Consider the following 21,797-nt stretch of genomic DNA (forward strand, 5'->3'; position numbering starts at 1 on the left):
TGATCAGTTTGGCATAGAAACAGGCTTGTCCCCCTTTAGCGGGCCGCGACATACGAACAGACACGATAAAAGATGAAAGAATTTATGGAGGCCGTACAACAGGCCTTTTACGATGCCACCGGCTGGCACCGGGACAATTCGTACTCGTCGCTGGATGCCACTGCCGACGGTATGAGTCTTTGGCTTGATTTCAATTACATTTATCACGCCACAAAGATGCGTTGTTCTGGTGGGAATACTAACTACTGGTTGGACTCTAGGGCTCCTCAACTTCCATACGCCCCAGGGCTTACACATGACCCTGTCGGCTCTAGCGACACCCCAGTTTGCGACATCCTATGAGCTCGGCACGATTGGCGTTGTCGATGGCTCCTTATCGTATCTCTACTCCTCTGTGCCCGTCCAGCGACACTTTGTGCCCCAGTCGGAAAAGGTCTCGTTGCCCTCGCGCATGCAATCATACCGCGCTCTCTCCCCGCTCAACACAAGCTTTACAACATCAATCACGACGACGCACGCCAGTCCCAATGCCGCGCCCACCGTTTCATACCCGTCCCTATTGTACGGCCGGCTATATCTGCCACAATCGATGCTGGAAGCGCTTGTTGTGAAGAAGCTCTCGCCTGCGCTGCAGGTGCAGCTCAGTGCGGTGTCGTCTAAGACGCTGCGAAATGGGGGCACAGTGCTAGGCCTGGCGCAGTATGACGTGGGCCGCTATGCAGTAGAGGGGCTGGCATCATCGGATGGTGGACTGCTAGGCCTACGTGGAATCTACAACTTCCATGCACACGACGAAAAGGCACCGCTATCAGTTCCTGGGGAGGGCGAGCGCGAGCGCATTTTTGGGCGCTTCAGCACAGGTGCTGAGATATACTACGGAACATTAAATAAGGGCGGTGGAATTAGTCTGGGTGCGCGGTTTGCCACGTTGCCGGAACACATGGGGACGCCGCTGACGGCTACACTGACAATCAACCCTCTCATGGGAAGCATTAGTGCTAGTTATGCTGTCATGGCCGGAAAGCTTTGTACGTTGGGCACACGGCTGGACTTCAATGTGTACAGCTACGAAAGCGACTGGCTTGTGGGCATTGAACTTTGGAGAAAAGGTTTCCCGTCAAGAGAGGCTCCCATGTTTGATCACGCGGGACAGGACAAATCGATAATCCCTCCTCAATCTCCCAAGACTGTCAGTCCAAAAAGGGCATTTAATCAGACGCCAGCCGAATGTGCTAAAATTGCCTCACGGAAATTGAAATCTGCAGTTGGACAAACCCCAGGTTCCATCCGGCAACCCGCATCAGTGCAAGCTACACCAAACGGCACATCGCCTGCTGGCTCCTCTTCATCACGCGCCGTGGGGTTCCAACGCAGTTTCCAGGCTAAGATGGAATGGCGTCTCGATGAAACGTCCGGTTCTTCCAAGTCCCTTGAAGCTAATATCCGCCCGCCCTCACCGCCCCAGACATCCTCCGCTCCTTCTTCGCCTCCGTCTACTCCTTCCACGCCAGCTCCCGCATCGATCTCTGTGGACGTTACACCGCCAGCACCCGGACCAGCGTCTCTGGACAAGTCACAAGGGCTGGCGCTTGGCGAAAGCATTTCCACTGTTGCAGTTGGTGGCGATGGTGTTACTGCTGCTGTGGTACCTCTCCCTGTACTCAATGCATTCACAGCGCCGCCATCGGGCAGCGACTCGGAGGAGTACAGCGCAGTGGTCAAGGCACGGCTGGACCAAAACCTGCGCATTGGGCTGTTATGGGAGGGTCGTGTGAAGGCTCTTCTCTTTGGCCTGGGCTTTGCAATCGATCTACGGCGACGCGATCAGCCGTTTCGTACAGTTGGATTGGAAGTACAGTACTCATCATAGAGAGGCAGCTTGCATAAACCTAGCTCCCTCTGTCTAAAATCTTTCGGCGGGCGGCGGTTTTCTTTTTCTGGCTATGGGCGTTGTCATTTGACTTTTTTGTGTAGGAATACAACTTTTGTAGAGCTTCTCTGGGGTGGGCTAACTGCATCCACAGACATATCTTCGCCACTATTTCATTGATTCAATTCACATTGTATGGCCGGCATGTAGCCCAACGGTACCTTTTGACCAAATCTTGCAGTGGTGTATGTATGGCATCATCTCAAAGTCCGCCTTTTTATGTGACCCATGTTGCATGGTTTGACCGACTACAGGCTGATGCGGGTCTTTGTAGTATCAAGCGGGCACTTGACTGTCCGTGGGACCTCGATGGCATCGCCATTTTAGAAAGGCAACGCGCGGTGACTTTTGTCTAACTAGCAATGCGCACACATTACGGGTTTTTTTTTCGGTGTCGATACATTTGTCAGTGTTACGCATATGCATAAATATCAAGAAAATCCAGAAATATGTATATACATCGCCGACATGTCCTACCTGTTAGTGTTTCTTAACACGAATAGGGAAACAGACAAGCAGTCTTGGCAGAGGGAAAGAGAACGCCAGAGATGACGTCCCTTTCCCGGGGAATCTGTCATCTCATTTTTGGCTTTATTCTCCTTCTATGCAGCAAGTTGTGTGCATTAAAAGGAATCATTCCAAGTTTCCAGATTACCGGTAATAGGGCGCATTGCTTCGGGATATATACCATTATAGCGGCAAGGCTAGAGGAGTGTCTTTAGCGGACAGCCAAGGAGGCCCAAAGAGAAGATCTTCGGCCAAGCACGTTTAAGTGACTGCATACTGTGCCCCCCCTTAGCCCCCTTGTTATTCATGTTCTCTCATTGCACCGGCCGTTGAATTCAATGCCTTCCGTGTTTTATTTATCCATATATTAGAGTTCCAAGTCCTGGCCGTCCGTCAAGCGGACCGAGGCTCACCCTTGACATATGCACCTTATGTGACATGTTTCCACGACAAGCCGCGAGAAGGAGCCTACAGGGCTGTCCTCGCGGGATATGGCATGAAATGTGTACCTGTACGGACGGAACAGGATCAAACGATCATAACCTCCCGGCCACGCTGGCTCTCGGAAATGCCCATCCGGAGTGTATTGGTGGCGGTGATCTTCACCACAGAGGCATTCTGTTCCCGTCAGATGTTAGAAATTGAACTATCATCAAGAATCCCATCAGTATTCCATGAAAGGAACAGCTGTGTGTTGTTATTGGTTTGGGTGATACATGTATAGAGGACTTTCTGCTTGGTAGCTATTCTTTCATGGTCGAGGTAGGTTCTAAGTCACAGCAGTGTGCACGTTCTAGACTGGCATGTCTCGCATGATGATAAACACAGAGCACAATAGAACAGCGCAGGTGTTTGTATAAGAGATCCAAGGTCTGAAGTGACTAGTAAAAGTAACCTAATGTGTTGTTGAGTTGATGATTAGAGGTGGCACAAGGTCAAGTTAAGCATGGCACAGCTGATGGCAGCTGGCTGCGACTGGCAGCTATGGTTTGGAAGGATGGACTTTCTAATCCTTCAACACCCTGATGGCCAGAAGAAAAGTTTGCTGGTTAATAGACGCAAGTATATCACTCATGGAATCACGCAACCACGTATCCATGTAAGAGAGGTCAATATTATGTGCATACTTGCTGGGTCGTTATTCAGGTGTGCTGACTATGATATCCAATGTGAGCAAAAGAGGGCTCCTCACATGGCCTGTGGTAGTTCCTCGATCGAGTCCGTGATGAGACCACTGGCACGCATTGTCTTGAAGAATCCGCCCTGGCCCCGCTAATCGCCGTCTTAAACGCAGGGCGTGAACTGGTTTCTCGGTGTGGCCTGTGCCGAGTGATCGTAGCCAAAGCTTGAAATACATTGTGCTTGTACTACAGGCTGCACGGCCGCCGGAACAGAAGCTTGGCCCAGGGCTAATGCCGATTAAGCTGGCAGCCTGTCAAACTGAAGCTTGGATGTTTCCGAGATGTCAATCACGATGCTTTTCTTGTTCTTCTTTTTCCAAGACAGAGAGACTCGAGCCTATGAGAAAACGCCCGCGTCGTCAGCGGCCCGGCCTGGATTATGGCAGCGACGGCCGGTCCATCAGGGTTCTCGCACAGCTGCAGATAAAATCGATAAAACAGACAACCCATCCCTGCCAACAGCACAGGCTCACCTTGAGCAGCGGACCTCGTCCTCTTCACGTTTCTGCTACAGCCAATCGCAGGGCCGCCCTTTCAGCGGCACTGGCTAACGAGGTCTCTTGGACCAAAGAGGATGGTCTGCATTCTCTAAAGGGCACACGGGTTTAGCCATTTTATGTACCTCGCTACCTTTTTTTCTCTCGCTTTTGTCGCAGTGGGCCATCAAGGTTCTTGTAAGTGCCCTTGTGGGAAGTCTCTCCGCTGCCCCATGTCCGTTTCTCTGACATCTCTTGCACTTTTCCAATTCTCCTCTTCCTTTTTCCTCAGAGATTGATACGCATTCGCGGCAACATCCAAGAACAGCCCGGAAGCTTTGACTTTATTGGACAATCGCATCCTTTCGTATGACTCTGTGGCAAGCACGCCGTTCTTTCCATCAGCATCTCCTGCTTGTGCTTGCCTGTTCTGTCTCTTTGTTCTGCTCTACTAGCTGCTAGTTTCTCTAGTTGCCTTTGTGAAGCCATCGGCCACCTGTGAGGACAAGAACCCTTGTGGCCTACGCCCGCCTACAAAACCTCAGTCTCTGCTGTTGTCATCCAGTCTTTTTTCCCTTGGCTTCCTTTCCTCTTGTCCATCAAGTGCCAAGAATACCAAGACGTTGAAGTCTCCAGCTATCTGCATCTCCGCCCATCTCTACACCCGCCGTTGGCATAGCTGGCCTGTTCTTCCACTCCCCCCTCCCCCCTCCCCCCACGCTGTGCTACATCGACTTCTCTGCTCTTTGCGCACGCCCTCTTTATCTCTTGTTCTCTCTCCCACGTTTCCCCTCTTTGTCTGAATCTCTTGGCCCTTCCTCCCTTGAAGTCCGTCTGCCGCCTCCGCCTTCCCTTGCCCACGACAAGGTTAAAAAGCCCGGTCTGCCCCGTGGACCCGTCTGCTGGCTTATTCTTGTTCTGCGCCCTGTCCTGTCCCCCATCTTTCCTCAGCCACTCATCAACTCCTCACGCCCAAGATGGCCTTTGAACATCTCATGATTCACCGTCGGCACGAGATTGAGTGCTCGACCGAGGTCGACCTCGACCGCCGTGGTCTGAGAATCGCCTCCATCTTCATCATCATGGCGTCCTCGTTGCTTGGTGCCGTAGCTCCCATCCTTTTGGGCCGCCTCAATACGAAGCACTCGCCCAAAAATATTTTCTTCGTCTTCAAATTCATCGGTACTGGTGTCATCATTGCCACTGCCTGTATGCATCTTTTGTCTCCGGCTGTCGAGGCTCTTCACAGCGAGTGCCTTGCTGACAAGCTTGGTGACTACGATTGGGTCTTCTTCATTGCTCTCATGACCATCTTGCTCATGCTGCTCATTGAAACTGTTGCAAACCACTTTAGTGACTTGATTGCTAGAAAGATGGCTGGCTCTGCCCCTCGCAGCCATGTCCAATATAACACCATGGCCGACGAGGCCGCTCCGGCTAGCAGCATTTCCGACCATGAGATTCCTGCCGAAAAGAAGGACGTCTCACCGTCTCGGGCCGCGGACTTGAGTTATCTGCCTCATTCTCATGGCCATGGACCCCACATTGAATCTCATGGCCCTGTCAGTAACGTTGCCTTTTCTGGCCAGATTATTGCCATTCTCATTCTGGAGTTTGGTGTTATTTTCCACAGTGTCTTCATAGGTCTGGTTCTGTCAACGACTGATGAGGTTGTTATCCTGACCATTGTCTTGGTCTTCCACCAGCTGATGGAAGGCCTTGGTATTGGTTCTCGCCTGGCTGTTGTCAAGTGGCCCCAAGGCCGTGGTTGGTGGCCCTTCCTGTTTGCGGCCATGTACTCAGTCTCCACCCCCATTGGTATTGCTGCTGGTCTTGGTGCTCGCCCTAACAACGGCAACACACAGACTCTTGTCAACGGTATCTTTGATTCTATCTCCGGTGGCATCCTCTTGTACACTGGTCTTGTGGAGCTTCTGGCTCATGAGTTCATGTTCAACGAGCAAATGAACCGCTCGCCTCTCCGCGTGAAGTTCGCCGCCCTCTCTTGCGTGGGATTCGGAGCTGGCATCATGGCGTTGTTGGCCAAGTGGGCTTAAAAGGTTATTGACAATGATCATGCAGCCACAACGCCTGTTGATCAATGAAAATTCGTCGGGTAGGCTTAGACAGGAGGGTCGAATGGAATGCGTCACGATTGATACCCAAAAGCATGTTTTCAGGCTTCATTTCTCGAAAAGAAAAATACATAAATCTTCGTTCTACTACAAGTAATGCGCAACATATGTGATAGACTATTGGTGTACATACATAAATATCTCACTGCACGTACACATGTTGTATTAGTGAATGATGCGGCTCCGGGAGGAAGGATAGAGTTTTTCGTATGCCATGAAAAATTACTTCCAGTTCTGGGAGCTAAGTCAAACAACTAGGGTCTGAAGATTATATTTAGGGTTATACATGCGACAAGGGCGGTGTAAAAGTTATGCCGGTCCCTCGGGCCCCACCGCCCAACTTTTTTTTTTTTTCGACATGTTGCTGATGCGAAATTAAGGAAGCTCTGGATAGATGTAGGAGACAATACGGCATCTTTCCTGCTGGAAAACTTACGACAAATCAAAACCAGCATCTTAGTTATCCCGAGTACACCGAAGCGAAAAAAAGCCCTCCCGATTATATACTCTACACCGAACATGTCGAGCAACATTGTGAAGAAACGCAAGCTTTCACACGATGCTGAGGGCTTGAAAGTGAAGAAGGCGCCCAAACTGATGCGCGACAAGGCCAAGATTGAGGCGCTCATGAAGAGCAAGAGCCTCAAGAAGAAGACGGCTGCAGCTCAGACTACTGCTATTATTTCCAAGGAAAAGCCCAAGGTCAAGGAGGCGCCGAAGATGAAGAAGAGCGCGAAGCCCGTGCCGCCGCCCGTGGAAGAGTCTGAAGAGGAAGAGGAAGAGGAGGACTCCGAGAAGGAACCAACCGCTGCTGAGCAAGACGATGTCGAGGCTGGCGCCGAGGTGGAATCTGAATCCGAGTCTGAGTCTGAGGAAAGCCCTAAGCAAGACAACGAAGAGGCGGAGGCAGAAGAAGAGGAGGAGAAGGAGGCGCAGACCTTCAAAGAGCTGGTATGTTATTCTCCCACAAGCAACGAGACTCTGATGCAGAATATGAACTAATTCCTCAAATAGGGTGTTGTTGATGCGCTATGCGAAGCTTGTGACAACCTTGGCTACAAGAAGCCTACCCCTATCCAACAGAAGTCGATACCCGCCGCGGTTACTGGCCGTGACATTATTGGTCTGGCAGAGACTGGTAGTGGAAAGGTAAGCTTCCTTTCTCAACCCACAATGTGATTGACCACAGACTAACAAGACGCCATAGACTGCTGCGTTCTCTATTCCCATCCTCCAGGCCCTCCTCGAAAAGCCCCAGCCGTACTTTGCCCTGGTCCTTGCTCCCACCCGTGAGCTGGCCACCCAAATTGGCCAGGTGTTTGACGCCCTTGGTGCGCAGATTGCTCTCCGCTGCGCTGTTGTTATTGGTGGTCTAGACATGGTTACTCAATCCATTGCGCTGAGTAAGAAGCCCCACGTTATTGTTGCCACGCCTGGTCGTATTCTCGACCATTTGGAGAAGACCAAGGGCTTTTCCCTGCGCTCTCTCAAGTACCTTGTCATGGACGAGGCCGATCGACTACTGGACATGGACTTTGGGCCTATTCTGGACAAGATCCTAAAGTTCCTGCCCCGCGAGCGCAACACGTATCTCTTCTCGGCCACAATGTCGTCAAAGATTGAGTCGCTGCAGCGCGCCTCTCTGCGCAACCCCGTTCGCGTCAGCATCTCGGCCAACAAGTACCAGACTGTGTCAACGCTCAAGCAAAACTACGTCTTCATTCCCCACATGCACAAGGACACCTACCTGATATACCTTATTACCGAGTTTGCCGGCCAGACGACCATTGTCTTCACGCGCACACAGTACGAGGCTCAGCGCATTTCCATCCTGCTCCGTACGCTTGGATTTGGTGCTATTCCACTGTACGGTCAGCTATCGCAGACTGCTCGTCTTGGCGCTCTGAATAAGTTCAAGTCTGGTTCCCGCGAGATATTGGTGGCCACTGATGTTGCTGCTCGTGGTCTGGATATCCCCAAGGTCGACTTGGTCATAAACTTCGACTTGCCCCAGGACAGCAAAACCTACGTGCACAGAGTTGGTCGTACAGCTCGTGCGGGTAAGTCTGGTGTGGCTATCACCATTATGACGCAGTACGACATTGAAATTTTCACTCGTATCGAGGCTGCACTGGGCATGAAGTTTCCAGAATACCCTACCGAGAAGAACGAGGTCATGGTGTTCCAAGGCCGAGTAGAGGAGGCCCAGCGCCATGCCAAGATGGAGATGAAGCAGCTCCAGGAGACCAAGGGCAACAGGAAAGGAGGAAAGACCCAGCGTGGCATGAGAGGGGCGGGCGGTAACCGGAGAAGACACGATGGCATGGACGCCGAGGAGGGCTAAACAGATCAGGGCAAGGGAAACTACAGCACGGCGTTCAAGGGGAAAAAAGCATTTTGTATATCAAACTTTCATGACATCTAATGGAGCGGATCTTTCCAACGTCGACTGCTTTACTTGCGGCGATTCCAAACTTGATTGTCCATTTGACATCGTCAAGATAAGCTGGCACTGCTTTTTCTGTCAATCAATCTGCTTGCACCATGAGAACGTAAAAATAAATCGTCAGCCCCTCGCCTGTAGTGCAGCGGTGCTAAAGGGCGGCGCTTGCAAACAGTGTAGAATCCTGTAACAATTTCTATTTAGTTCTACCTTGGCTATGTACCTAAACACTGTTTCCGTCTATATCAAAACCTGGGCACTTCGTAAGTCATTCCAAGGGCGAAATCGGGGGAGGTAATGTTCATCACTGCTCGATGACTGGGCCCTGTTTGAAAGAGTGTTCCAATCCTCCTGGTCAACCATACCCACGTGGAGGTAGTCCAGAGCGTTACGGAAGCGGACGGCGTCGGGGGACTGACCCTGCTGACGCATGACGGCATTCAATGGGACGGTTTTATCAAAGCGAGAGTACAAAGCTTTACCTAGTAAGACGTGTTCTGCTTTGGCCTTTTCGGCTGTATGATAAAGGGGTTGGCAAGACAGGAGGTAGTTGAAAAAAGTCCCCCATTAAAAGGATTGAAATATCGCTGAAGGGCCTGTCAGATTCTGGCGGCGCCTCACAACAGCGTTTGTCCAGCCAAGACAAAGATTTCAGGCTGATCATGGATTTCTCATCAATCGCGATTTACTCGACATGTCTCAGATCGTTCTGCAAGGATTTGCGCCCATCTCCCAAGAGAGGTTGGAGTTCGGCATTGATAGGCAGACGAAAGAGAGCATGTAGAGTTTTGCCGCGGATACCATGTGCTGCAATGCCAGTCGGAGCGGCGCGAAGAATGGGAGATGTGTCACCATCGGCCATATCCTGGAGGTGTGCAGGCAGAACTTTGAGAACATGGCTTTTTCTAGTCCCGCCGCGACGGTCAACATGCAACAGGAGCTGTGGCGGATTACTTCCCGAGCGAACTTGCCCGTAATGTCGCGATACGACGTCGAAAATTTGCCTTTGGATATCCGTAAGGGAATCGACAGCCGAATTGAGGTCAGACAAATCCACGAGAAGATCAGCCAGACTGTCACCTTTGGCTTGTCGCCAAAAGTCAGTACGGAGACCGCTAGGTGCCACGTGAGCACTCCAGTCGTGCACGCGATCAAAGTTCCGTTCTCCAAGACGATCAGGATCCTCTACGCGACCGTTCTGTTGATTGGGTCGACGGCGAGCCAGTTCAGCAAAGTCAGCATCTTCCAAAACCCTAACCTCGGCAGCGTCATCGCCTGGTTCAAACTCATCCTCAGGCTCATCCTCAGGTCCCACGGTTGAATAGAAGTCATTAGGGTGTGGTAGACATTCTAACTCACATCTTCCATATGCCTCAGTGAGTGTATGTTTCACAACCGGTGAAAAACTTCGAGGGCATTATGTCTCCGACGTAGGCATGGTTAAGCATCAACTTAACGCGACAGTAGTTTTCAAACTGCGCGTCATCACCGGCATTGTAGCGCGGGAAGTAGTTGACCACACGAGCGAGTCAAAGACCGCCTCCGACGTAATTTCTTACTGGAGTGGTCATAGTTCTGAAGAAATTCCAGTAGAGTAATGTCGAGAAATTCAGTTCTAGCCTCATATTTCTGCTGAGGCGAGAGCCGAGTGACAACATTCTCCACAGCCACCATGTGAAAACTTCCTTGCTCATCTGCAGGGCGACAGTCCAGATTGACAACAACGCGAGAACAAACTTGCAGTGGAAGCTTAAAGAGGATGTGAGAAACCTCTTGAGCAGACCAATCACGCTCCGCAATCAATTTATTCATCATTTTTGCGACGAGCGACTGCAAGGGAGCATTGGTGGAAATCTTTGGCAGCAGCTGCTGCACGATCTCTTTGTACGACTGGGGTTTCGTCTCGGCCTTACTGCAGTACTTAGCGATGTAGTTGATGACTGCGTGCGTCGACGTGCAAGGAGTGACGTCCTTGTTGGCAAGCCAGCCCAGAGAGATGGTGGGATGGAAAGAATTGAGCAATGGATCATTGCAAGCAGGATGAAAAGAATACCATCCATTGTCGGCCCTTGTGACTGTCGGCGTTTCCTGCTCAGGACGAAGGAAGTGGAAGCGGCATGCCTTTATTTGACTGCCCTTCTTTTTACGCAGACAATAGGCTTCAGAGCACAGATGGTGTTGCACTCGATTCACAACAGAGGACAGCGCGCTGATATCGTTAGGTTGTTGATCAGCAGGCAGCGACAACGGGCTTCGTTCATTATGGGCAACACTGTAACCGGGAGTGGGGTTGACAGCAGTCAAGCGGAAACCCCAATACTTTTCAAAGTCTTCGCGATTCGACTCGCTCAACATGTAGCCAGCTACATCCACATTCGGGGCATCACGAATCCACAGGAACCCGTGGCAATGGGAGCTTCTTCGGCCTTGCCATTCATACCGATTCCAGTAGTCATCATAACCCGGGCACTTCTTAATGACATGCTTCATGAAGAGAGTGAATCGCATGTGGAAGTGGTGGGCAGCTATATGTGGGTTGTGGGTTCGCATTCAAGTTTGCGCTAGAAATCCTCACGCAATCACTGCCGTTCGCCAACCTCCACTCTTCATACCGCGCCATGGACCTTTGCAAGCTATCCTAGTGCAAGTCAGCAGCGCTGGCGGTGACAAACAGTGCCGGACATCCCAAAAACCTCACATTAGCCTCCAGCTTCCCACGCATAGATGACCAATACGGGTGGGTACTATTTAGCTGACTTGAATAGCGGACGATAGAGTTCAACAACCGCACAGGCTCAGGATCATCCTTACGAAACAGATTCTCTAGCTCATCAAACGTGTATGCTCTGTCGCACCGACTGCTGAAATAACGACTCCGTGCAGTAACCTTTTCACGCATAATAGAGTTGAATAAAACATAACGCAGACGTGGATGTCGAGCAAAGCGTCCATCTTTGTACTTCATCAAGTGCAGCGCGTGATCAGAATAGGAGACGTCCCGAAGGCGAGGCGCAACGTAACCAGCCTCACCAGTCTGAAAAAGCGTGGGGAACGCAAGGCTCAAGATGGCCCGGGAACGGCTCCATCCCGAAATAGGCGTGGCCCGAAACGATGGCGCAGTAATGTGGTCGGGGACAGGAATGGGGAGTGGCCCCGGGCGACGTGAAAGCAGGTCGCGGAGATGGCTGACTTAGTCGACTTCATCAACGAGATTCGGCACGACAGACAGGTCCGGGGCAGGTTCTACAGTAGAATTCTCCTCAGGTCCAACTTGAACAGCCAATTCCTTTTGCATGGCAATGCCATTCGTTATGTTTCCATCCTCAGGAAGCTGAGAGAGAATGTTCTCATCAACGGTGACGTCTGTACACCCACGATGGTTCCGCTTGAGGTAACAAAGCCGCTGGCGAACGGCGCCCTGGCGCACCCGAAAGTCACGGACAAACTGCGTAGCAAGACGAGAGTCGGACATGAAATTGGACGGCTTCAGGATTATAGTGTCAGGGTCCCGGGGAAAGAGTGGCAGTTGGTCGTAGACTTTGACAACGTTCTGCAGGAAGTTAACAGCATGCCCACTGTACCTGTATTGTTGGTCACGCACGCGGCGAACTTCCATGAAGATTTGCACACGCGCAATCAGCATCTCTTCGACCTGGCTCAGCTCCGGTAGTGTCAATGAGGCCACACCGGGGTTCATATGGTTGTCCGCCGAGTAAAGGTACGGCCAAATCTCAACGGTCTCACCCGCCACACTGTTTTTCTTGGTCTTGGTCTTATTGACACGCTTGCAGCGAGGACAAATACCTCCCAAAACTTTCATTTCGAGCTACCTCTCATTACAGCGGTCGCATGTCTCTATGACAACTTTGCTGACAGCGTCATGGAACCCTTTGATATTGTCCCACTCGCCATCAGAAACTGCTTTGGTAGGAGCTTCTCGTCTGTCATCGTAAAAGTTTGGCTGCGACGGAGGCCGACGACTTGAAGTGGATGCTGTGTCGAGGGTAGACTGTCGCGGTCGTCGAGAGATAGGAGGGCAATCTTTGAACAGTCAATGAAACAGTCAAGTAAGAGTAAGAAGGGGTGACAAATTTTATAGTCGTACCTATTGGATCCAAGTGCGCGAGATCTTCATCCGCACTACTCGACCTCTAGCGTGGGGGCCTCGGAAGAGTAGTGTCATCAAGCAAGTGGGCCGAAGGTTAATCCTCGCGGCGAGGACGGACAAATTCCTTTATAGACGGCGTAGGTGTAGGCACCTCGCCCTGGCGTCGAGCAGACCGGTGGTCTCGCTGCAACTTGTTTCTATCAGTGCGAGCCTGACTCTCAGCAGAATCATCGTCGCTGATGTGACCACGAGGGTAGTACTGCACTAAGAGAACTCGGGATTAGTTATCGCATCATAGGTATGTATGTACGTAGGAGACTATGATCGCGTACCTTTTTGGGGCCTCCACCGACTTGCCACCTGTGTCTGCCGACATTCATCACAAAACTTAAAAAAAGTCGCTGCCATTTGCATTGTGATGGATGGCGGACTTGATGAAACAGCGGTCAGGCTTGACACGGAAACACCTCGTACATTCTCTTGAGGGTTCAGGAGCGGAGATACTTGTAGTGTGTTGTGTCATGAGCTGACACGGGACGAAACGACATCGAACACGATTGTAGAAGTTGAGTTAGACAACGACTGATTACTTGGGTTGTTTGTTTGTTTGTTTGCTTTTTTTTTCAAAGCTGATTACCTGGCATCAAAAAAACCCAATCAATATGCCACTTGCCCCTCAGGCGCCGATGAGCTGACACTCCTTGTACTTTGTACCGCATGTAGTACAAGGGCCTGTCAATGTGTGAATGAGTTAAGCGGGTGAAAAAGTGGATGTATTCTCAGAGCAAAACTGAACTGTTTAACTCCAGAGTATCTAGTGCCTTTTATATCCAAAACTCCAAGTATCCATCATCAGTTATAAGGGTTAGGTCTGTCATTATCGCCCTATCGTCATCTCCTCATCAGTCAGAGTTGAAAGTATTAGCAATATATCGACAGTAGTGGGTAGCCTATTGGCAATAGTACAAGACTCTGGTTTAGGGCAACTCGTAAGGGTCTTCACTCAATGGTGCCCTTTTAATAATCACATGTCGGTTCATGGCGTTTCATGGCAGGCACGCGATGGCTTTGTGCCGGTTTCATAACGCTCTCATGACGATCCAAGACGTTTACATGATTTTGTTCGTGGTTACTTAGAACTTGTGTTGTGTTTTCTAAGTTGTAGCCCACTGCGACGTAAAACGAAATAATAATAATAATGTTCTAAGTTGTATATTGTGGCGTTGCACCTTGGTCTGCTGCCCTTGTAGTTTGACAAGGCCACCCAAAGGATCGTTGTCTAGAGAGGAGCAGACCCACATAAACTCAAGATTAGCCGAGAATAAACCATGCCACTTCAAAGTGGGGCCATGAGCCCTAGGTATGCCCAAAGTAGAAACTCCACACACAAACTGTTTTTCTTTTCGTGCTAGCGTCGAAGGGGTTGAGCATTGGATGATTACCTGCATTTCTTTTCTTCTAAACAGCCCCAGTCTCACGACATCTCCATAACCTCCTTTTTTAAGTCCCTTCAGACCATAAAAATCAGTCAAAATGTTCGGTGGTGTTTCCGTTCGCGACGTTGATGTAGGTTTTCCTTGAATTTCCCTCGAAAAGAATGACCTGGAGATGCAGACGTCCCGGCCATGGAGCGAAAATCCCCTTGTCACAACCAACCGACCGAGAAGCCATCGGTGGCCGAAAACTACGATTCTGCAATTTGTGCGAAATGGATGAAGCTGAAAGGTCATCCATGTAATTATCCGGAACATCACATTTGCAAGCGACTTGCTTATGAGAAAGCCAACTCGATGCAATTTCGTAACCCGATCGAATAGCTACGCTGAAAATGCACCCGCTTCAGGGAACATCATGCTAGCCTCTATGCTGCACTCGAACCGATGTAATCTCCACCGATCGATCTCGACATCAATGCATTCCAACGCAATCGTAACGACTTCTACCAGGTGCTGACAAGGGACTCGCCACCGGCCGATGACTGCTGCATCTACACAGTTTCTCGTTGTCGAGATACATATGGGATCCATGGAGCAGGCGTGAGGGGGTCGAAAGACCTCTGATGACGGAATATTTGCTAATAGCGGATCTTGTAAACTGTAGGCGCAGAAGTTCATTGGCGCTTATGCTGCCTTCCTGAAGCGTCAGGGCAAGCTGCCCATTCCCGGTAAGCATTAATTTATCCAACTCTTCTCAACGAATAGTACACTAATCAATGTATAGGTTGGGTTGATACCGTGAAGACCGGCTCCAGCCGTGAGCTGCCCCCCCAGAACATTGACTGGTTCTACGTCCGTGCCGCCTCGGTCGCTCGCCACGTCTACCTGCGCAAGACCGTCGGTGTCGGCCGTCTCCGCAAGGTCCACGGTACCGCCAAGAACCGTGGTGTCCGTCCCTCCAAGCACATTGATGCCTCCGGCAACGTCGACCGCAAGATTGTCCAGGCTCTGGAGAAGATCGGTGTCCTTGAGCAGGACGAGGAGAAGGGTGGTCGCCGCATCACTGAGGCTGGCCAGCGTGATCTGGACCGTAAGTTGATGACCCCAGGCCCGAGGCTTATTCACAATGCTAACTATGTTTCCAGGTATCGCCCAGACCACTCTGGAGGCCGAGGAGGAGGATGACGAGTAAATGTTTCATACGTAACACCAAAAAAGTTAAATGAACCATTAAAAAGTTCGGAACCGGAGTTCAAGGATCTATCTTTTCTGGAGTTGGACAGGTTGTTTCTGTACCATGCTTGTTTTTCTTGTCTTCTTTACTCTACGATCACAGCGCAATTAGACGGCTTATCAACGGGTAAAGCATGAAGAGAGTAACGACTGTTCCTCGACATCATCTTGGTGATAACAAGCTGTCTGCGCTCTGTGATTATGTATTTGTGCGTGTGTTATGTATGTACTTGTAGTGACGACTTTGCCGTCTTGCAACAGTGTGGCTCCATTGCTTGAATTGTCAGGAACAGAAGACGGGTTCCGGATACACTCTGGCCCTATGCGCTTACGATGTACATGAGGGTGTATGTACATACACATGTACCTCTAACTACATACACCGCAGTTATTAGATGCGAAACAAAGACATCCCTAGCTGCACAAAGTCCCGACACAACACATCAAGTCCAACCCCAAGATCACTACTTAATGACACTATAATCTGGCCTTTCATTGAGGGTCTTCTGTTTACCCCCTGTCAAGGCAAGGAGTTCATGCTCGATGAAATCGCTGAAAGCTCTGATCAATTGATCTGGAGCTTATGCTCCAAAAAAAAAAAGTCTGCCATTAAGACCCAGAAAGTTGTGATTGTGAAGTCTGGGTAGCATGATCCTTGCCTTGCCTTGCAGGTTTCTCTACTTAGTGGAGATATAATTCCATGTCGTTGAATCAAGCTTTTGTTCCTGTGGGGTCTTGAATCTTGGCACTTTTTACGGCGCAGGTCGTTGTTTTCGATACCAAGACTTGATTAATGTACATGCATACACATCTGAGGATAGTGCATACATATGTACATATGGTATCTAGATCAGGTTCAATCAAGCTGGCATGCGCTTAGATATCTCCCATTTTCTTGATGTCGAGGAATGTTAAGGGTGGTTTCGTCCGGCCGGCAAAATTCGGGCACAATATTTGGAGATGCCCATGAATAGGATAACCCCTGACAAGACTAGGGTTAAGATCATGTCAGGCATGGCTTCGGGGAAGTACTCAAAAATGACTGATATTGGCTTGATTCACGGATTTTGATCAACAGAATCTTCGTCGCGCGGAAAAATGGTCGACATCGCCGCTCATTATGTTGCTTGAGATATAAGGATTCCCTCCTTCCTTCTTTTTTGCGTGGGTTTTCCTGTTGAGGAACTTGAATTACTCGTCCGACGTAACCGGCATTTTTATATTGAAGACGCTGCCAGTGAAGTCTCCGATGATGGCCACTTCTCAATCTTCAATGCAAAGTTCGTCGGCGACTCGGCCGACCAGAAATGCCTCCCCGGATTCCCAACCAACTACCGCGGCAGATAAGTCTTTAGCTGCACAGACAGCCACACACTCCGCGCCGCTGCTAGCCAAATGGAGGAACCAGGCTATAATTCACGGTCATCTCATCTTCTGGTCCATCTTTGGCGTGCTTGCACGCCTGGGCATGATTGGATTGACCGAGTATCCTAACGCCCCGGTTTCATTTGGCGTGCTTTGGGCAAATGTGGCGGGCAGCTTTGTGATGGGGTTCCTGCTGGAGGAGCGTGTGCTGTTTGTCGAGACGGTGCAGACTGAGATTCTCGGCACTGAGGAGGCACCGGTGCACATGGCGTTTTTGACTCGGGAAGAAGTCCGCCAGGAGGATGAGGCGGTGCGTCGGGAAATGACGGAGCCAGAGTCGGGGCCGGAACCAAAGCCCAAGTCTCTACCAAGGCCTGGCCCAGCTAACACCTCGGAAAGTCGGTCTCCTGAGAGTAATGCACACACGGCACACAACGGAGAGGGCGTTGATATTGAAGACACCAACCTCGACCTCATGCAGTCCCTGAGTGAGAGTGAGGGCCGGGCTGGTGCTCCTCTTCGCGGCGATCCAGTGAATCTAGTGCAGCTAGCCGACTACGTTAAAGCTAAAAAGACCCTTCCGCTGTATATTGGGCTAGCCACGGGCTTCTGCGGATCCTTTACGTCGTTTTCAACATTTGTGCTTGACGCCTTCCTGGCCGCTGTGAACGAGCTGCCAGCAGATTCGCAGGATCGCGCACGGGGGGACTCGTTCATGGCGTTTGCCGCTGTTGCGGTGTTGAATCCGGCCATGTCGCTGGCTGGCTTCTATTGCGGCATGCACGCGGCACGGGGGCTTAGTCACTTGCGTATCGGGATCCACGGGATTCCGGGGCGCGTGCTGCCGGGGCTGGACATTGTGTTTGCGCTGTTGGGCTACGGGTGCTGGATTGGAGCGGCGTTCATGACGGCCTGGCCGCCGCACGACCACTGGCGCGGCAAGCCGCTGTTCAGCTTGATCATTGGGCCGCTGGGGACGATTCTGAGGTTTCACCTCGCAGCCTTCAATGCAGGGAGGAGGTACCCGCTGGGCACGCTGGCGGCAAACATGCTGGGCACAGCGCTTCTGGGAGCCTTCTTTGACGTGATGCACGTGCCGATTCACAGCGTTGTTGGTTGCCAGATCTTGGAAGGCTTCAGCGACGGCTTTTGTGGCTGCCTGACCACGGTCTCGACATGGGTGGCGGAGCTATCGACGCTGGGCACAAGGAGGGCATACATCTACGGCATGGCCAGCTTCGCGGGCGGATTTATGATTCTCATCCCCGTGATGGGTGGCCTACACTGGACCGAAGGCTTTGGGACACCAGTATGCTGAGGAGGACAGGGGACAGGGTCATTGGCGGCAAGAGGGCTAAAGGCTATAAATGCCGTTGTTCGGGCGGGGGTTTTGGAGGTGATTTCACAGATGTGTGTACATATGTAATTTAGAGTGGATAATACATTTGTGGCCGATGCGTCTACTTCTGGTTATGCAAATAGTCGACCACATAACTGATGTCGGGGCTGATGTGAGATGGGCCTTCATTCACCGCATTTAGGCAAAATGCACATCTGCAGGTGGCCAAAATGGATGACTAAGATCCCTGCACGAGCCCGAGGTGATTGGCATGTTTGACGTGCTTCGATTTTGGCGATCGCACCCTGTTTACCTTGGCGACCGACCTGACCCACGTCTTATTTTCTGCTACAAAAAGAAGACTGGCGCAGTTGTTTTTTATTGTCGCAGAGTCTTTGCAGTCCAGCCTGTCTTGGATTTTTTTTTGCACGCCGGCTTGCCCACGCGCGCCAATCGCTCCGCCGCCGCCGCCGCATCATCGTCGCCGCTCCTCGCCAAGCCCACCCTCGCCCTCCTTCACTTTTGACCTGCCGCGGCGCATGCTCGCCCGCGGTAGCTTCCGATGACGCACTCGGCAGCCAAACCATCCGCCGGACACGGGCACAAGCCGCCGCGAAAGTCGCCGTCGTCGTGGTCGCTGGCTCACGAGAAGCGCGTCAACCGGCCGACGGACATCAGCGTCAAGGATGCCGATGTCGCGCGCAAGTTGCAGCTGTACGGAATCGCCAGCGCGTTTCATGCCGGGAAGTGTCCGTCAGTAAGTTGCTCTATTCTTGTTGCCGTCGAATATTGCGTTCTAACATGCGCCTCTTTGTAGAACGACCAATTAGATGTGGCTATCAACAGTCTGCTGAACCAGCCGTTCATCAGGAACCCGCCCCCTGCTGTCTCGCAAGATGGGCGGCTTTTATTACAAGATTTGTGTGGGCTGATCCGCTGTGGTCAAGATCTTTTGCTCTCTAAGAACGAGGGCAACTTGTTGCAGGATGCTTGGTGGCATCTTCAGGGTGTGGACCGCATTGATTTGAAGGTTCCTGGCCGCCCGGTTTCACGCATGGGGAACAGGGCAGATGTGTCTAAGGCTCTAAGGTCCCTCAAGGTCCTAGCCAATTTGATTGTGACCAACGGCCAGTTCCGTAAGCTGCGTAAGTCACGCCACATGCGATGAAAGCCACTTTCTCAGTATGCTAACATATATGCTCACATTAGTAAGGGATGCCGGCATTCTCTTCCGTGAAATTGCCTCAGATGCCGCCACCACGGCAAGCCGGATATTCCGCCCCAAGGCAGAAGACTTGGCTCAGATTGATGAGCCTGCCGAGGACGACGTATGGTACTCTGAACCAGACATCTCCGGCTTCCGCACGCGTGCACGAAACATGATTGACCAAAGCCGCCTCGAAGCTCGCGAGCTCACCGATAGCTTCGAGCGCGCTGCTGTGAATTTGGCGGCGCCCGCAAACTCGCGGCGTCGGCGCCTGAGCGGAAAAGAGATGCGGAAAAAGGCATTGAAAATTGCTGCGCGGAAACCCTCAGAAAAGGCAATGAAGCGCCAGGATAGCCAGAGGACAAAGAGCCGCAAGGAAAAGATGCGCAGGGATGCCAAGGAGTATTTCCAGCGTAAAGTCCCTAAGGCTAGACAGGAAAGCGTAGTCTTTCGCCTGAAGAAGCTCCTCCAAGAGTGCCAGCACAACGGAGACTACCGCGTTGCTGTGACCGCGTTGTTAGACTTGGGCGAGCGCTATAAGCACTATGCCTTGAATTTGGCTGAAGACAGTCAGGAAACTCTCCGGGAAACGCATGATGAGGCACCAGCTGCTCTCAAGGAGGCAGAGTATGATATCAAACTCCTTATCGAACGTTTCGCCAACGGAACCTCTCTGGACGGCCTCATTGAAGCCGCGTATTCCATGTGCTCTGCTGCCCACGAAGACGAGGACCTCCTGGATTGGTTTAGCGACATGAATGACTTTATTCGCAGCTGCCTGCTGAACCCGGGTTATATCCTCGAGGATGACTGCGCTGATGACTGGGAGGAACTCTACAGCATCGGCCACACTTTGTTGCGCACTCGATACAAGCAGCAAACAGACCAGATCGCCGACGAAATACGATTCATAGCTCTGCAGTTCGACGAAGACGAGCAGAACGTCGCTTTTGGCAAAGCGGTCAAGAAAGTCTTCAAGAGTCTTGGCGAGGGCGACGATGGCCACATTCAGTTCAAGCCGCACCTGATAAAGGATCTGTTTGAAGTATTCCTGCCGTCCCTTCTAGCCAAGCTCTCCTACATTCCCCTTCCGCGCATCGAATTTTCATCGGCTGATTTCGACGTCATTGTTGAGAACCTGGTCCTTGAGTCCGACAACTTCACGCCTAATACGGCCCAGTGGCGCAGCGAGACCCAAATCAACTGGGGTCGTAAATCACTCGATCTCCAAAACAAGAATGCTTTGCAGCAGGTCTGTGATATCTTCTTGTCCGGCATTCAATTCGACCTTCGCGGCATCGCTTATCACGTGAACCGCAAGGCCGGGTTTCTGCCCATTAGTGACTCTGGCATTGCCGATCTGTTGCTTCCTGGCGAGGGCCTGGCTGTGAGAATCACGCTTGCCATGGCCTCCACAGCTTCCGAAAAGGGATTTCGTCCCAAGTCTCCGCCAAATGCCGATTACAAATGGTTCCAGCTGCAAGCTGTGTCTGTCGATGTTTCACGCCTGGAAGTCAATATTCTCGAATCAAGCCACAAGATCCTGCACCACCTTTTCCGCCCGTTTGTTATCCGCGAACTGCGAAACGCCCTCAAGGAAGCAGCCGAGCGCTTTATTCGCGACAAAGTCGCCCAGCTCGACGCGCTCCTCTGGGAAATCCACCAAAACGCTACCGCGCACGCCAGCCGCGCCCGCGAACTCAACCGTCGCCCCGCCGGCAAGCTCCGCCGCTACGCCAAAGCCGCGCGCCACGTCTTCCGCATCTACCGCCACCAACGCCGGCGCCAGCGCGAGCGCGACTCCCACAGCCTCGTCGACAGTACCAGCTCGCCGCGCAACGCACGCGCCGCCCTGCTCGGCACGAGAACTGGCCGCGGGCCCTCGCACACGCTGACGCCACATGCTGCCGCCAAGCGGTGCACGCACATTAGCTGGACGCTGACGGACGACAGCCTGTTCCCGCACATCAAGCTGCCCGACGCCCGCGGCACCTCGGTCCCCGCCAAAGCGGCCGAGTACAAGGAACTTGCGCGCAAGGGCGAGCGCTGGATGAGCCCGGTCTTCTCGATTGGCTCGGCGCCGCGCAGTCCGCTGATGCCTATGCCGCTGCGGGTCGTGCGTAAGATGCCTGTTTTCCGCGCAGCTGGTGAAGAGCATGGCGTAGTGGTTGACGGACCAGGAGACGTGCAGGACAGGAGGCTGCAGCACCCCGGTGGGGATGGTGGCCCAGGTACGGTGTGGGAGGATGACGATCGGGATGGCGAGTCGGGGATGGAGACATTTGTGGACTGTGAGTGATGTAACGATTTGTGAACGGATGTAAAGTTGCGGGCCACGGTACCCAGACGGAAGTAAGGCGGCGCATCTTTCTTTGTTTTTTGCTATTTCTTTTGTTTGGTGGGAAATGCGAGCGCTTGGGATATGCTTGTTCTTTTT

General features: G+C 51.8%; 8 protein-coding genes across 8 annotated transcripts; 6 read left to right on the top strand and 2 right to left on the bottom strand.

Moving 5' to 3' along the window:
• Nucleotides 1-72: 72 nt before the first annotated feature.
• Nucleotides 73-1,870, top strand: BROUX77_000886 (uncharacterized protein; the record flags this gene model as incomplete). Its single annotated transcript, XM_073753539.1, has 2 exons — nt 73-169; nt 261-1,870. 2 exons carry the CDS (start codon nt 73-75, stop codon nt 1,868-1,870), a joined length of 1,707 nt encoding a protein of 568 aa, XP_073609121.1.
• Nucleotides 1,871-5,071: 3,201 nt separating this feature from the next.
• Nucleotides 5,072-6,151, top strand: BROUX77_000887 (uncharacterized protein; the record flags this gene model as incomplete). The annotated part of the gene is made up of 1 exon (XM_073753540.1): nt 5,072-6,151. One exon carries the CDS (start codon nt 5,072-5,074, stop codon nt 6,149-6,151), a length of 1,080 nt encoding a protein of 359 aa, XP_073609122.1.
• Nucleotides 6,152-6,748: 597 nt separating this feature from the next.
• BROUX77_000888 (uncharacterized protein) lies at nt 6,749-8,573 on the top strand (the record flags this gene model as incomplete). Its single annotated transcript, XM_073753541.1, has 3 exons — nt 6,749-7,180; nt 7,244-7,378; nt 7,437-8,573. The coding sequence occupies 3 exons, from the start codon at nt 6,749-6,751 to the stop codon at nt 8,571-8,573; spliced, it is 1,704 nt and encodes a 567-aa protein (XP_073609123.1).
• Nucleotides 8,574-9,357: 784 nt separating this feature from the next.
• On the bottom strand, nt 9,358-11,180 carry BROUX77_000889 (uncharacterized protein; the record flags this gene model as incomplete). Its single annotated transcript, XM_073753542.1, has 2 exons — nt 9,358-10,022; nt 10,232-11,180. The coding sequence occupies 2 exons, from the start codon at nt 11,178-11,180 to the stop codon at nt 9,358-9,360; spliced, it is 1,614 nt and encodes a 537-aa protein (XP_073609124.1).
• A 682-nt stretch (nt 11,181-11,862) lies between these two features.
• Nucleotides 11,863-12,369, bottom strand: BROUX77_000890 (uncharacterized protein; the record flags this gene model as incomplete). Its single annotated transcript, XM_073753544.1, has 1 exon — nt 11,863-12,369. The coding sequence occupies one exon, from the start codon at nt 12,367-12,369 to the stop codon at nt 11,863-11,865; it is 507 nt and encodes a 168-aa protein (XP_073609125.1).
• A 1,944-nt stretch (nt 12,370-14,313) lies between these two features.
• Nucleotides 14,314-15,408, top strand: BROUX77_000891 (uncharacterized protein; the record flags this gene model as incomplete). The annotated part of the gene is made up of 4 exons (XM_073753545.1): nt 14,314-14,346; nt 14,881-14,944; nt 15,001-15,306; nt 15,362-15,408. 4 exons carry the CDS (start codon nt 14,314-14,316, stop codon nt 15,406-15,408), a joined length of 450 nt encoding a protein of 149 aa, XP_073609126.1.
• Nucleotides 15,409-16,722: 1,314 nt separating this feature from the next.
• BROUX77_000892 (uncharacterized protein) lies at nt 16,723-18,132 on the top strand (the record flags this gene model as incomplete). The annotated part of the gene is made up of 1 exon (XM_073753546.1): nt 16,723-18,132. One exon carries the CDS (start codon nt 16,723-16,725, stop codon nt 18,130-18,132), a length of 1,410 nt encoding a protein of 469 aa, XP_073609127.1.
• Nucleotides 18,133-18,715: 583 nt separating this feature from the next.
• BROUX77_000893 (uncharacterized protein) lies at nt 18,716-21,659 on the top strand (the record flags this gene model as incomplete). The annotated part of the gene is made up of 3 exons (XM_073753547.1): nt 18,716-18,910; nt 18,971-19,298; nt 19,363-21,659. 3 exons carry the CDS (start codon nt 18,716-18,718, stop codon nt 21,657-21,659), a joined length of 2,820 nt encoding a protein of 939 aa, XP_073609128.1.
• Nucleotides 21,660-21,797: the final 138 nt, after the last annotated feature.

Source organism: Berkeleyomyces rouxiae, assembly GCF_048999995.1.
Source record: "Berkeleyomyces rouxiae strain 22BRR77 chromosome Unknown BrBRR77_ptg000001l, whole genome shotgun sequence".
Lineage (NCBI taxonomy): Eukaryota > Fungi > Ascomycota > Sordariomycetes > Microascales > Ceratocystidaceae > Berkeleyomyces > Berkeleyomyces rouxiae.